This window comes from Rutilus rutilus (genome assembly GCF_951802725.1).
Source record: "Rutilus rutilus genome assembly, chromosome: 19".
NCBI classification, from domain to species: Eukaryota; Metazoa; Chordata; class Actinopteri; order Cypriniformes; family Leuciscidae; genus Rutilus; species Rutilus rutilus.
The window spans coordinates 9,245,812-9,261,785 of NC_140232.1; the positions used below are offsets into that span (position 1 = coordinate 9,245,812).

A 15,974-nucleotide genomic window follows, 5' to 3' on the forward strand; every position below is an offset into this window, starting at 1 on the left:
ATTATTTTTTTATTTACTTTTTAAAAATGAGTTTCTTATTCTAAAGTTAATCATTTTATACATTTCGATTATTGAAATAATATGCAATTGTAATGAAGTCTTTTCTTTTAGTGCTAACTTATGTGGCATTATAGCAAATTTATTTGGCATTACTGCAAATTTATGTGGCATTATTGCAATAAGACACTTCAAAAGACCACAAACAACAACAAAAAGTTCTAAACTTTGACAAAAATACTGATTTAATGTTTTTTTATATATATATAAATAAATAATATATAATATATATATATATATATATATATATATATGTATATATATATATATATATATATATATATATATATATGTATATATATATATATGTACATGTATATATATATATATATATATATATATATGTATATATATATATATATATATATATATATATATATGTATATATATATATATATATATATATATACAGGGTGAAAATGTTATTCTCTTACTGAGTAAAAACTTTGACGTCCATTCGATCTCAGAAGCAGTTATTACGCCATCTCCTTCGTAACGTCATTCATTCACACAAATTCGGGAAGAGACCAGCTTGCCCCCTCATGTAATATATCACTTAACCATAGAGTGTATTAACCGATGCATTGTATAATGGTATTGGTACTTTAGTAGTGAGCAGTATCGTTATTCAAGAGTGAAAATTCGCCAATAAAAAAATTGCACGTGGATGGTTTTACTGTTCCGAGGCTTGGGAATGTTCTTGGGCGACATGCAGTAGAGATAACAAAAATAAATAAATAAAAAATATTAAAAAAAACTTGTTATAACCAATTATAACAATAAGTTATAAATAATGTTGTTCACAAATACGCACATTGTTGTAGTCTTTTATTACTAAAATAGGCATTTGTCATTCATTAAAATAAGACCTACATATACAGTGCACGAGAAGCAAAAATTAGAGCTAAGTGTTAAACCAATGACATTTGAAATTATTCATATTTACCAAGGCCGCCAATAATTATGTTTCAAACTGCAGCACTCATCAACCTTTGTATTTTTAAGACTGGAGTGTATGGTTTTGAGCTTCTTGGATCCATGATATCCGAATGATATTTTGTCAATATCACAAATCTCAATCCTCTTCGGCATAAAGCAGACATTTCTGTCTGATGTGTGCTGCACGTTGGAATAAGGAGCGTCTGTTTTAAGTGCAACTTCATGTGATCGCCGAAGTGTATTTGTTGGTGCAAGGATCGGTGCGTGGTCGCTTTCCGCGGTACTGAAATCAGGAACTCTGGTGTAGCGAGGACCGTTCGTGAGATGTGCCTGCAGGGTGGAACGGGAATCCCTGTCTGTTTCTGACGCGTGAAGATAATGACTGACAGTGGCGACACAACTTCTGTAGCCAGCGTGATATTCAGCAGAGTCACAAACTGCGGCCATTCCTGTATTTAGACAAAACAATATTTAGTTATGATTTTCCAATAATACACTTCTTATATTATGTTGGGAAATTAATAAATTCTTACAAAAATAAATAAAGGGCAGTGCACACGCACCTCTTTCGCTATTTTGCAGATGCCTCAGATGTTTCACCGTTAGTTCCAAAATGTCAGCCTTTTCCAGTTTTCGCTTGCGGATCTGAATAATGCAATAATAAGTTAAATTAAAAACAGATCCGTTAGATTTTGGGACAGAGATTCGTGTTAGAATTTGAATAGAAGATTAAATCCGTTTAAATTTCTTACATTGTTGGAACAGACGCTTTCCAGGAGGCTTTTCAATTGATTCAAACATTTATTGATACGTGCCCTTCTTTTCTTCTCCATCAGTGGTTTGGAAACCTGAAATACAAAATCGTTTTCTTTGATTTAAAATACAATAAATATACACCGATAAAGAAGTTTTACGATTTATTGTCAAAAAAATGCACTCTACTCATAATCACCTTTTTAACGCATTGAGTTTTTGCCGCTACCACACTAGCTGATGCTGCAGACATTGTCCTCAGATGCTCAATGTGCTTAGATACCCAGATGAATTATCAGAATTCCTTGAGTTGGAGTGAAGGAATTCCCCCTAGTGTCCTGCTTTATATAGAAAGGCTCACTTAACATCTCAATGGACTGCTCACATCCATTGAGACGTGCATCCACACGTGCGAAAAAGAGCATCTATTTAGTTTCTTCTGGACACCCAATCAGCTTGAAGTTGCTTTCCTGGCTGTGCTTTTGTTCTCAAAAAAGAGCTTAGGAGTAATTTTGGTATTACTCTCTTTTATAAACCACGAGACTTTTATTTATATAATCAGAGGAAACATAATTAATTAATACTGTGTGTGCTTTGTGAGTAGGCCTATTACTTGTCCGTATACTGGCGTCATACGTAATTAGTTATCGGCCAACAGACTTTTTTACATGCCAGCCTAATTTAGTTTGAAATGACAATCAGTTGCTTTTCAATACTTGGACTAACGCTTATAATTATGTTATCCCTAAGAGCGATAAATCTTATATTTAATGTGTTTTAGTTTAGATAGAAATTAACAATTAAGCGCTGGCCCAAAACATCATCGTGTGGGGTGAAAATGTAGCTTTTAGAGAGTTGTATAGAAGCACCGTAAAATGGGAAGTGTTACAAATAACCAGACGAGCTGTAGAGGAATTAGCTCCGACTATTCATCCTTTTCTCTTCAAGTTTCACGCCATGTGGGACAAGCAGCACCGTGGAAATCTTTTCCGTGTCTTCACAACGTGACAATTTTCTGCCAATAAGGAAGGGGAACCTTCACCTTTGCTGAATTAAAATGACAAGATTTTACAAACCAAAGCAACTTTTTCTAAAACTGCCCAAAAGTTCTGTGATTATTTGGCCTGTAGAATACAAATGGTCGTGCTACAAGCAGAGCTCTTCGTGTTTTAAACTTGACTTGAGAACATACCTGGTCTCAAAAAGAAGTAGAATTCTCACAGATGCTCATTTCAAAGAAATAAGCGAGGAGAATCAGAGGAACGCCTCCTGTCCAAGGGCCCTATCTGCCTGATTTTCCACACTTACCCGTCAATAGGGCCTGTCCTTGGGAATGTCGTAGGCTACAGGTTTTTAATAGAAATGAAGAACCCATTTAAGTAAAGCCACTTCAGTTTCCACGGTGTGAAAAAATACAGTTTCACATAAAACAATTTTTAAAAAGTGGTTAAGTGAACAGTTAGGTGAAAAAAAGTTTTTAATGCCTGCACATCTTGGTGTTAATTTCACAATTCAATCGACCTTTTCGGTTATTTTGTTTATTAAAAATGTAGAAAAATTATTGGAGCAATGACATTTTGGTTCTTAATTTTTCTTTGATCAAAATAAATGTTTTGGGTCAAAAGTACAATACTATGTTGCACATGCGCAGTAAGAAAGGCAGGGGGTGCCTCCAAACGCATGACACGCGACAGGATGAATGAATGTCCATTGATAGCTTTAAGACTTTTTTTTCACTTGAGACGGCTTCACCATACAATAGGCGTATTTAGGAGGAAACAAATGACGTGACACTGAAAGAATCACATTACCATTTCAGCAGCTCCAGTCAAGAGCCTTTAGAAGGCAATGAAAAACACTACAGTTTATATAGGCCTAAGTATAGGATAGCGATTGATCTTTCAGGTCTATTGTATATCTAGGTCTATTGTGCAAGTTCTCTTTCAAAGAATCCGACCATTTTTAATACGACACACTAATATTGCATCAAACTTTGCAAAGAATACACAATGTTAAACGTTTTCAATTTGTATGTTAAATACATAATGCAAGCGACAATAAACTAGTTATATATATATATATATATATATATATATATATATATATATATATATATATATATATATATATACACACACACAAAAAAGCCAGTTGATTGAATAATTCGAGGAAAAGAATCCGAGTGATGTTAACGTCTATTTCATCTTGCTCTTCGCTTTTCTGTTGTTCCGTATTTTAACTTTAAGTTTTACATAAAACATGTTGGGCTAACAAACTAAAAGATAGGTAGTTCACAGATGCATGTTTGTTATCTACAAGCATTTGAGATTCAGTTGTTTGTAATGGCCAAAGAATTGGTTCAAAACGCTGCTGTGTTTCTCTTTTCACAGCGTAAAACGGCGCAAATCAGTATGAAATCGGAGCAAATCAGCTCTCTTTTGTGACACTGATTTACACGTCAGTCACACGCTCACACTGTGGTACAGTTCACAGTTACTTTTCAAAAGCAAATAATCTTATTTAGTCAATGGTAGGCTACCAAAAAAAGTCCATCATTTCAGATCAAATGAAAGAAAGAATATTTGCATAGCACACACACAACGCTTAGAAGATCACTTTATTGCCAAGTGTTCTATTTAGAGGTTTCACCGTTTTCTCCACTTTGTCAGAAACAATAAGATAGGAACAATCTGTGCTCGAGTTTGGCATAATAACAGACTGCGATAAAGGTTAAGCGCATGTTTATCAAAAGCTTGGAAGTGCTTTCACTTTTCTCCATCTGTAACTGATTAACCCTAACTGCCTTTTATCATGCACGCTTAGTTAGGAGATCCCGTAGTGACTGAAGTATTCTATGGCTTGTTAACAACAATTAGTGAAGCAATTATACAATTACTGCAATAAACGTTCCATTTCCAAAGCGCTACAACATTAACATGTAAATATAAAATCATGGCAGTAAAAGAGAATCAGCTGATGTTCTTGGGCTCGAAATGACAGTTACCAAAAAATATTAACCAGTAAAACAAAAAACAAGTTTAATCGTCAACACAATTCAAAGACTTTAATGAGATTAAATAATATATCGTAAAATGCTTTATTCGTTTTTTTTTTTTTTTTTTTTTTTTTATTCTGAAAGATTGTTTTATAGTGTTGCCTTTTTACAGAATTTACTTACGTGTCCTGAAAGTGATCTGCCACGTGAGCAAGGCAACTTTTCCAAACAACATCCATTTTACCGATTATTTTAATAACAAATAGTTCCCCACAAAGTATAATATACTATAGCCTAAGTAAATGCTATATAAAATATGACGTACTGTAGGCCTATTTGTTCTTCATAAAATAATAATTGGGCTATTACAAAGCATAAAACACCACGCGACAACATTTTTTGGTCTGATCAAATATTGCAAGTTATGAATTTATATAGACTAGACCGCAGGTCTTTAAGAAGTCTTTACTTTGACTTAGGCGTCCACGGTCTTGTGTTTGGCTGTGTGCAAGGAGAAAAACAGAGGGGCACATTAATTGCTTTGGCTATTCGGGGTTGAATTAAATTAGAGCATTGTAACTTAAAAACCCAGCGAAGGATGGAAGCTTTTGTGAAGCCATTCAGTCAGAAATAAAGACAAAAACCCTCTCACATTGTTAAGTACCAAATCTATTGAGGCTCTTTGATTTGCAAAGCATCTGCCATTTACCTCACAGAATAAGCAACCAATTTGTATAAGAACAAAAGACTTGTGGGCACTGTTTTTAGTTGAAATGTAGCAGCGAATCTTGAATTATAGAATTTTCACGATGAATTATTGATTCCATATAAGTTTAATATTCTTTCATTTTAAATTTAAATAAAATAAATACAAATTCATCACTTGCTTTTGATCTTTTTTCAGTTTATCAATATGGTTTATTTGGGTTCTCCAAAATGTCAAAACGGTGTATATAGGCAGGCTATATATATATATATATATAGTATAAAGTGAACGCGTGTGTGTGTGTGTGTGTTTCACAAAAACAGTTCCTACGTTGTTTCCACAAGGATAGTAATACCAGAAATGTTTGATCTTTTTGGTCCCCATGAGGAAAACAGCTTATAAATCTATTCTACAAAAATTCTAAATTGTGTTTAGCGTTATGTTTAGGGGATATAATATACAGTTTGAACAGTATAAAAAAATCAAAATGTCTATTGAAAGTCCCCATATGTATGTGTGTGCGTGTGTGTGTGTGTTTGAACATTTCGTTTATCTACACTTGTCTTATTTTGTCTTAACGATGTATTTATTCTCTTTGTGTAACTAAAAAAAATCGAAAGTAGCGTCAGTAATAGACTGATAAAAAATGCGCATGGGTGGCATTCAGTTTTTCCTTCAGAGAAAATTAGTATTAAATCTGCAGTTTGTTGGTGTCAGCGTTCGGTTAGCTGACAGCACCATATGCTATGCTGCGACGGACTATTGAAACTATTCGCCTCTGGTTTCACGGTCCATCCCCCGGTTCCGCACAGCAGAGGTCTCAATAAGAGAACAATGTGACAATTTACCTCTCTAATAAGCATATCGTCATGGTGATTGGTATCCCACTGCGGCCTTTCTTGCTCGACTTCAATATTGTACTTTTGCAAACTGCGCCTTCTGTGGTCATGTTGGGTCCAAATAAAAAAGCTATCTCAACATCATAGACTCTTTTGGTGAGAAATAGCCTACTTTTCTTCATAACGGTGGATAATTTCACTACTCGTACACAACTATCATAAAGCATACAAACAGTCATTTATCTTTGAGGAAGTTACACACCATAATAGGAAACAAGGGATGTGAGGATGTAAACTTTAAAATATTTGTGTAAATTCAGCTATTATTTCGTCATGTAGACTGCATAAATGGGGGTGATCATGATGCCATCAAATAACCAAAAGAGCATTCCAGTGTGAGTTTCCCATCGTGTGAAGAATATTTTAATAATCCCAATTTTTAAAAACCCAAATAAGGGAAAGGCTTAATTTGACTTGGTTGTCCAAGGCACTGAAACCTAGGCTAGGCACAGGCTAGACAAGCTGTTCCAGTGCTCAAAACTACTTATGGACAGATATTGATGTTTGTTGCGTTGTACCTGGCGTCATCTGCTCTATAGTTGTTCAATGATTTGCATTCGGAGAGTCCAATGTGTTTTCATTAGTTAATTGCTGTCTTGTTAGTTGTCCATGCACGCCTATTGTATAAAGACTTAAAAAAAAATTGAATACCTGACGAAGACAGAAATGGTCTGAACATTAATTGTTTGTCAGTCATTAAACAAAAATTGAGAGCATTGTGACAGTGTGCTAGGCTATTTGCTTTAATAAAGAGACACTGTCATGTGGAGTGAAACTGTTCAGAAAAAGGCTTAAGAATTGCTATAACGAAATGACGATACCCACAGTCACCCGCTGGAGAACCTGCAAGGTTTTACACTTAACATTTAATACGTCACAATCAAGCACCTTGGGAATTTAAGAAGTGTCTTCTCAAAGGTTAATAATTTCGTATGTGCGCGTTTCTTTTGTGATGAGTAGAATTCAAAATAACTTGTAAGATTCGACATATTGTCTGAAAAATAAGAATTGACACAGGATGCTCCCTTCAAACAGCAGAGCGAGGCGAATCAGAGGAACGCCTCCTATCGACGGCCCTATCTGCCTGATTTTACACACTTCCTCATTAGCAGCGGGTCCTTGGGAACGCCTTAAAATACCCTGTGACCAACAAGGCCTGTCTCCTACACTTTCTCCTTGCATATTTCCAAGGCTTCGTGCTTAATGACAACGTCAATCATTTAATCGGGGTCACATTATTTAAGTTACAGTTAAAATGTGACCGCCTATGCTTTTTGGACACAAACAGACTTAGAATTTAAAATGTAGACTAATTAATATATGACATTATGACGTTTTCCTGCGATTAGAGAAAATTAGAAAGATTACGTAGCTTCAGATGCAAGATACGCGACAGAATGCCCTTATTATAGTGTAATTATAGCACATTTAAGTAGTTCTACCGAGTATTAATTGACTACTTGTATACTGTAGGGTTAGGATTTGGTTTAGGGCAAGTTACACATGTAATTATGCACAATATTGCTATAGTAGCTACATGTGACGTGTAAAATATACAAAAGACGCATTTAGGGCGCACACGACGTGGATATCATACAGCCATAGACTTTTTCAAACAGCTCTAGCCTAATTAAAAAGTTTTACCAGCATTTAGTTACTTAGTTTTCAAAGTAGGCTACTAAGCGATTGCTCATTAGGGGGTGGGTGCTCCAGACAAAGAGTCCAGGAGTTATCAATAAAGTAAAGCGTTTTTAAGATATCACTTGTAAATAATATTGCATCCTTTTTTTTTTTTACTCTTTTTTTTTTTTTTTTACAAATTTCTGAATGAGTCTAATATTAGTGAGAACTCAGTAGTACATTCAGTAGTTTATATTATACTTAAAATATACACTTATGTGTTTGTGCCTATTGTTTATGCTGCTACAAGCAATCACTTGAGAATGTAAATCTCAGATTAAATTGCGTGTAATGCACCGAATAATTGTTTCAAACACTACATTGCTGTCTTACAAAGTAGCGCGAAATCAGTATGAAATTGCAGCACAGCAGCTTGGTGCATGGTGGAAGGCTCGAATCCTTTGTACCTCATCGATGCTGTTTATCACGCTATTTTCACGCTTAAATTCAACATGTTGCAGCACATTGGCCCTTCAATTTAGACACTACATTCTGAGGAAAAGCTGTGTTCTCTGTTCACAAATATAGGCATATTAAAATATGCCAGATCACAGGCGATCCCTAAAAACAACAACAACAACAACAACAACAACAACAACAACAACAACAACAACAACAAAAAAACAAACAAGCAAAAAAACATTTAATTAGGACAGATGCAATTTACACCCCTTTGTCAATGTTTTTCAAAGGTCCCTCAAATCCGGTGATGCTTCTTTCCCTCTGATTAACTGTTTAACCGCTTTTTGCTATGTTTTGTTAAGGGGATTCTGGAGTTTGCTACAACTTGTCAGGAATTATTAGTAGCCTAAGTAATTATAGTACAGTTATTCGCATTTTTAGGGGAAATTACATCTTATTAAAACTGACGTTGGTGTAGGTTAAAACACAATGATGAATATAAATACAGACATAGGAAATGAACAACTTATGAATATAAATACAACCATTTTAGTCACCTTCATTTATATAGCGCTTTTTACAATACAGATTGTTTCAAAGAAGTTTACAGAGATAAAAGGAAAATATCAGTGATGGTTCATTTTTTATGTAAAAAAGTTACAAAGTCTCCGCTTTGGAGAAAACAATGCAGGCAGATCAATAATGTTGAATATTAAATAGCTACAGCATTTTACAAAAACAATACATTCAATAGGCTAAATAGACAAAATACAATTAGCCTACAAAAATATGAGCTGTGCAAGAGTAGAAGGACAAAGAATAGCCCTTTGAATATCGCAGTAGTCGCCTAAACTTTCATTTTGCCAATATTACAGCGATGAAACTTGGCTCTATTTTTTGTATGGACGCACCTTAAGTTATAGTAATTCTTTAAATTACTCTTCAAAATATTTGAAAATATGATAGGCTATAGGCTACTGAACGAATTTTGCTTCTGCAAATATGACGGCATGTCTCGGGAATCCTCACTGAATGTCAACGGAACGGGTCAACCAAGAGCGAAACAAATCGGAGAACCGCCTACTATTCAGAGGTAAAAAAAAAAAAAAAAAAAAAAAACACTAAATGAAACAAATGGCTTCCCGCAAAGTTAAACAAAACAGCCAACTTGATATAGGCTATAACGTAAACAACACACAATTCGACATGTTTTATGTTACTGTAAAATGCCACGCGTCGGTCTTGTTTACTTGGGCTAATCAAACGTTCTATTAACGAATTTCTATAGACTAGACTATGTTATTCAGAAGGCTTTGGTTCAGGTGCACAATGCCTTATGTTTGCTTGTGTGGACTGAGATCTCTGTCTCAAAGGAGAAGAGAGGGACATTAACATTGCTTTGGGTTTTCTCAAGGGCTGAAATGAACTAGTGGAAAGTAACTTTAAAACTCCATGAAGGATGAACCCTTTGTCACGCTTTTCAATGAGAAACACAAGGACTTAACAAAAGACGAGCCCCTCTTTGTGAAGCACTAATAAATCCTGTCTATGGACGCGGCTTGAATTGCAAAACATCTGCCATTTACTCGTCAGAACTTGAGACACATTTGTATAAGAATAAACTTGTGTACACTTTCGTTTAAACGCAAAATGAGCCAGGGAATAAATAATAATAAAAAAGGTTTCCTTGCCATGATGTAGGCCTAGTAAACATTTGGTGTTGTTACATTTATCTTCATCAACTTAAAATACATCTTTCTTTTGTAAGCCCCACAAACATAGCAGTCTCCATACTGCTGTATTTTTGGATCATTATAGCCTACGATATGGCTGTAATACGAGGATTGTCATGGTTAGGCCTATGCTTCTGTGTTAAAGTAGCCCATAACCAAATCTTATTGGTTTCCCAGAGCACTTTACAACTTCAAAGTAGCCTATGTGGTAAAACCGGACCATCTTCTGAAAAGCTTGGGGGCGGCCCGCTAATTTTCCTCGCTTCGTATTTTTGGCGGACAAAATATGCGTTCTGTTAAAATAATGAATGGGTTCGCTGATGCAAAAAAAAAAAAGAAAAAAAAAAGAAAAAGAAGGAGGGGTGGGTGGAGGGGTTGTTCAATGTTTATGTGGCGTTTCAGTTCAGCTTTTTAAATAGCACATTTCATTTCCTTGCTGCTATTAGAAGGCCTATGATGCTGTTACGGTATTTATTTTTTAGTTTTGTAGACTTAGCCTACTATTCTTCAAAGATTAATAGCCTACCACAATAACTGCCATGTGCTTTATGATATTACTGCCAAATTGTTTAGTTTAATATAGTGTAACTAGGAATTCAAGTATGTGACATGAGAAGCTCATATCGCCTGCAACTGTATGAAAAGGCATAGCGGTATTAACGTGAAACTGCACAACATTGAACTGAACATCAACAACAATCAGCATATTTTCATTTGAACATTCTGACTTGAAAGATTGAAAGATATATCGAGCTATGCCACCATGTGGCCAAAATGGAGCACTGACGGGAAACTAAAACGGGTTCATTAATATTATTCTAAACCATTCGATTAAGCACTGTCAATAAGAATGTTAAAAGGATCTTTTGTTGTGTTCCACAGAAGAAATACATGCATGTTTGAAACAACATAATGGTTAATAAATGATGACAGATTTTTTATTTTTTTTATTTTTTTCACTTCTTTATTCACCTTATGATTAGATGGGCCTATTTTACCATTTAGGATGAATGATGAAGTTAAATGTTTGCTGGCCGGTAAAGTGTTTTATAACATTTTGCCTTATCAAGGGATAGCTTTTTACTTAACAAAACATAAATACAGCACCAATACAAGCAGATATAACAACACAAACAAATGATAATAATATTGGGAACTACTAATGGATCTAAAGACACAGTATAATGAGTATAAAAGCATTTTACAGAAAATGTCTTAAAAGGAAAACTAACTAAAAGGAGGCATCTGTGTTTACTGTGCTTTGTTGTAGTCTAAGACCTACTAATGGTCTGCGTGTAATTCTGAATAGATGCTTGAAAGTATGCAGGAGTGTTCTTTTGTGGTTGAAATATTATAATGTACGATTTTGGTATGAAATAGCTGAAGACAATTCCGTATATACTAGATATCTGGACCATTGCATTAACAAGCTGAATGTATTGGCTTTTGAGAATGAGGTATGCTGTGAAGTACACAATCCAGCTCACAATGTACAAAATGAGACTGAAAGTTATTGATTTCGCTTCATTGTAATCTTTTGGCAGATCTCTTCCCATGTAAGAAAATAAGAGACACAGGGAACCAAGAAACCAACCTATAAACATAACAATGCAAATAGTAATAGTGTTCCCTATTTCACAGGTGAGTATAATCTGGTCTTTAAAAGTGAATGAGTCTCTGAAAGTTTTGGGAGCTGAGACAGTCATCCACAGCACACAAGAAATTAAATGAATGACAGAAAAAAATCCAACAAAGAGCCACTGTCCATTGTACTTTACCCAAAGGCTGTGCACGGGTGGGAACTTGGCAGCCATTTTGAAGATACAAACAATTTGAAAGGAACGGACAGCCATACAGGAGAGAAAAACAGTGAAGAAAAATGCAAATATTACATTTCTGAGGAGGCAGTGTACAGATGTGGGGTTTCCAAAGAAAAAGAACACACTTATGCTAGACATTATCAAACATGTTAACATCAGGATACACATGCTACCACCAGCAGACCTCACCACTGGTGTGTTGTAATTATAGGTGAAAAGGCAAAATATGGCAAAAAGGAGATTAATTAGACATGTGGCAGAAACCATGACAGCGATGGAGGAGATTTCTGTGAATTGAAGATAGACAACAGAACGTGTCTTACATGTCGCACTGCCCTCATCAGACCATTCACTCTCTGGACATGGAAAACATGTATAGGGATCCCCTGAGAAACAGTAAAACCATATGAAAACATACTTTTGTGATCAAGGTCAAATAGAAAGTGATTTTACAATGCATGATGGTGGGAAATATCTGTGGAAAATTTATTCACAGATTCAAATGCCAGTTTGGTAACCTTGCAGGCAAAAAAGGATGTGGTTCGTTCAAACAATGTAATCATTACAGACGGTATGGTGTGGAATGAAGAATGGAACACCAGTAAACCACATTAGAGCTCTGCATAACATTGGGAGACAGCACAAAAGAAGAAGATGGGGTATGCTGTCCCTATTTTTTCTTCTTGAACTTAGGTAATCTCAACACATTTTAGAGTGGCTAATAATTTTGACATTTCATTTGAATATCAACATTAGTGAGATTTATTTGAAGTTGTCTTTTTTTATTTTTTATTATTGTCATTTGTGAATTTACTTCATGTTTGCTATTAAGAGTGTTTATATAGACAGTAGCTATACAGTTTTTAATAGTAGATTTGTAGACAGTAATTGTTTTAAATTTGTAAGGTAAAAAATATGAACAGTTACATTTAGACCATGTGGTTAAAATGTTATAATGGAGCGGTTATTTAATGATTTCATTAAATTAAATGTATTAATTCATTAATACATACTCCATTAATACTCCATTAATTAAATGTAGCCTACTTTTAAATTATTTTATTATTATATTATTTTATTTTTATATTATTAACTGTAATCTACAGACTAATTTAAGATCAAATAATTGTTTTAAACAAAATTTTTATTTTTTAAAAATTTTTTTGCTATAACAACTAAATGTGCAAATGTTTCATTTTATTTCCCTATTAAAATAAAGTGGACTGAAGAACCTGAAATGCCAAGGTTTTTTCATTCATCGTTTAAAGTACTCACGGGAATAATTCACATAGCTGTTACGTGGACATTTTTTACACAGAAAACAGCAACTATGATATCCATCAGGTTCCCTCCAAAATCCTTCCTTGCACTCAACAGAACAGTTTGAGAAAGGAACCTTTATGGAATAAGAAAATTTGTTATTAAAATTAAGCTAAGTCAGGTAAATGTTTTGATAAGTACTCACCAAAAAGATAACTTACTGAACCATTGTTATGCCAGGACAAGATTGAGTTGTTGATAGTAAAAGTAATTTCTGGATATGTATCATATATGCCAACCATATCAAATCGTGGAGGATTTGTTTCAGTATTCCAGCGTATGACTGCAAAACTGACAGCTGGATCACCATTTTCATCATATTTCACCTGACGGCCGTTAAGTGGGAAGTCCAACTTTTTGATTTGTTCTAGAAGCTGTTGTAAAGTGTGGTAAAAATGTCCCCATTCATTTGATGAATGCTGCTATAAGAATGACTATTACTTTTCCTTAAAAATGTCATTATCATCTTATGATACATTTACTCACCATGTATGGCTTAACTGTTGTGTTTTTGCTGCATTCATTCATGTCACACTGCAAAACCTTATGTAATGCATGAGCTATGGAATATATGGCGGCATAGATGGCATATGAGAATGTGGGATTTTCATTTATAATCTCCTCTGCGGACAACATTGTGCAGCAATCACAATCTTGATTACATGTCTTACTATTACTCTTGACATCACTATCAGCACTATCATTATGGCCAACATCAGTTGTTCCCCTATCTTTATAGATGAATTCATTAAATCCGGGCAAAGACAACAATCTTTCTGTAATGCCAATAACTGTTCCAATTTTCCCAATTCCTGGCTCTCTTGGAAGTTGTTGATTCATAGACCATGCTTCACTTGCAATCCATACTTTGTTTTGGATGTTGTTCTCTATGGCTGCTTTGATAATGTTGCTTGCATATTGTGGCAGAGCGAAAACAACAATGACATTGATGTTAAGCATATCAATCTTTTTAAGTGTTAGACTGTAATTTGTCCGTTGACTTAGAGCCTCTTGATAGGCTAAACAAATTCTAGTATTGCGTATATACTTGTTAAATAGACTTAGGCCGTCTTCACTGTAATCGTCTTGGCCACCAAGAAAGGCAACCCAGTTCCAACCAAACCATTGTATGATGCGAATAATCATTTCAATCAGGTCTTTGTTGCTGGGCGCTGTTCTTAGAAAAGAGGGGTACTGAAGTTTATTACTTAATACATAGCTGGAAGCTCCATAATTCACCTTTAAAAGAAGAGGATAACAGTATTATGTGTTGTAGTATTTCTTTACAAAAATTAAAAGGGGAATGAAAAACATAATTTACCAATGGTATAAGGTCCGTTGTGATCAGTGGTGCAATAGTAAAAGTTGCTGTGCTTTCATATGGCCCCGTTAAAGCTATCACTTTAGGTTGATAGTTATTGAGTTTTTCTTTGGGTTTTATCGATCCATTTTTTGAGATAAAACTTAAGACTGAAGGGAAATTATTTGTGTCAGAACAATGGTCAAATATTTCATAGCCCAGAGAAACATTGGGCAAAAGAGTGGTGGAGTTATTAATTTCCTCAACAGCAAACCTCATCACTTGGAACATCTGATAGCCAGATTCTGAGAAAGTGTATCTAGAACACAACAGTGAGGAAGTGAATTGTGCTTAATTGAATCTTTGTATTAACAAAAAATGACTTTAAATATTAAATATTGAGGAAATGCTGCTGCTGTAAAAAATTGCTCTTACCTGGAACATTCAATGGCTTCTGGAGAGAACAGAGGTGTTGCATATTGAATTTCATGTAAAGCAAAAAGGCCACCCAACAAGTAATCTCCTTTCAGGCTGAACTCAGATTCTAAGCAAGAAACTTTAAAAGAGAAATAATTAATAAAGGCAAAAAGGAAAGAGTAAATGCTACTCAGAAGCATGGTTTACGGTGGATCGTTGGTTGGAAAACTGGAATCTGTAGTGGCAATCCATAGAAGCCAGGTTTATATACAACAATTGAATTTACTTACAACACAATTCAATTTGCTTAAACCACTATATTCACTGAAACAAAGCTCAATTTCCATATCTAAACTCAAAAAAAGTTTACATCAATCAGTTATTAAGTAGAGCATTACACCACATCACAAAAAAAAAAAAAAAAAAAAACACTTTAAATACCCATCGTTTTAACATTACTAACTACCACCATCATTACCTCATTCTTATTAATAGCCTATATCAATATCTCAAATGTTAGCTTTAGAAAAAATCAGAGGAGCCAATCTATAGAATAAGTTTCCTAAACCATAACACACACTAATGGATTTCTAATGTCTCTGAAATTCGAGCATTGTTTACAGATTTTATGAAACATTCAAAATCTTACCGATCCAAAACTTTTGACTAGTAGTGTATATACACATACACATACACAAACACATTGTTCTTGACTTTTTTTTTGTCAATAAAGCCCTTTTAATTGAATACAATTTTTGTGTGTTTAATTTTGGAGGGAAGGGGGACTGCTCCCATAAGGTATAATACATTTACAGTATTTACTGTATATATTTTTCTCGTGCTTCTGTGGTCATAATTACTAACATCCTAATGTTATGTTATGTTAAAATACATTCACATAAACCTGCACAACAAGTGAATATCAATAAAATCTGCTCAGTTTAAGTCAAGAA

At 34.5% G+C, this 15,974-nt stretch overlaps 1 protein-coding gene across 1 annotated transcript; it reads right to left on the reverse strand.

Annotated features, from left to right (window-relative positions):
• Positions 1–11,435: 11,435 nt before the first annotated feature.
• LOC311278926 (taste receptor type 1 member 1-like) lies at positions 11,436–15,444 on the reverse strand (the record flags this gene model as incomplete). The annotated part of the gene is made up of 6 exons (XM_084390096.1): positions 15,040–15,444; positions 14,626–14,923; positions 13,791–14,543; positions 13,466–13,678; positions 13,260–13,380; positions 11,436–12,370 (listed from the first exon to the last, which is right to left on the reverse strand). The coding sequence occupies exons 1-6, from the start codon at positions 15,219–15,221 to the stop codon at positions 11,436–11,438; spliced, it is 2,502 nt and encodes an 833-aa protein (XP_084246222.1). The 5' UTR covers positions 15,222–15,444.
• Between the last annotated feature and the right edge of the window lie 530 nt (positions 15,445–15,974).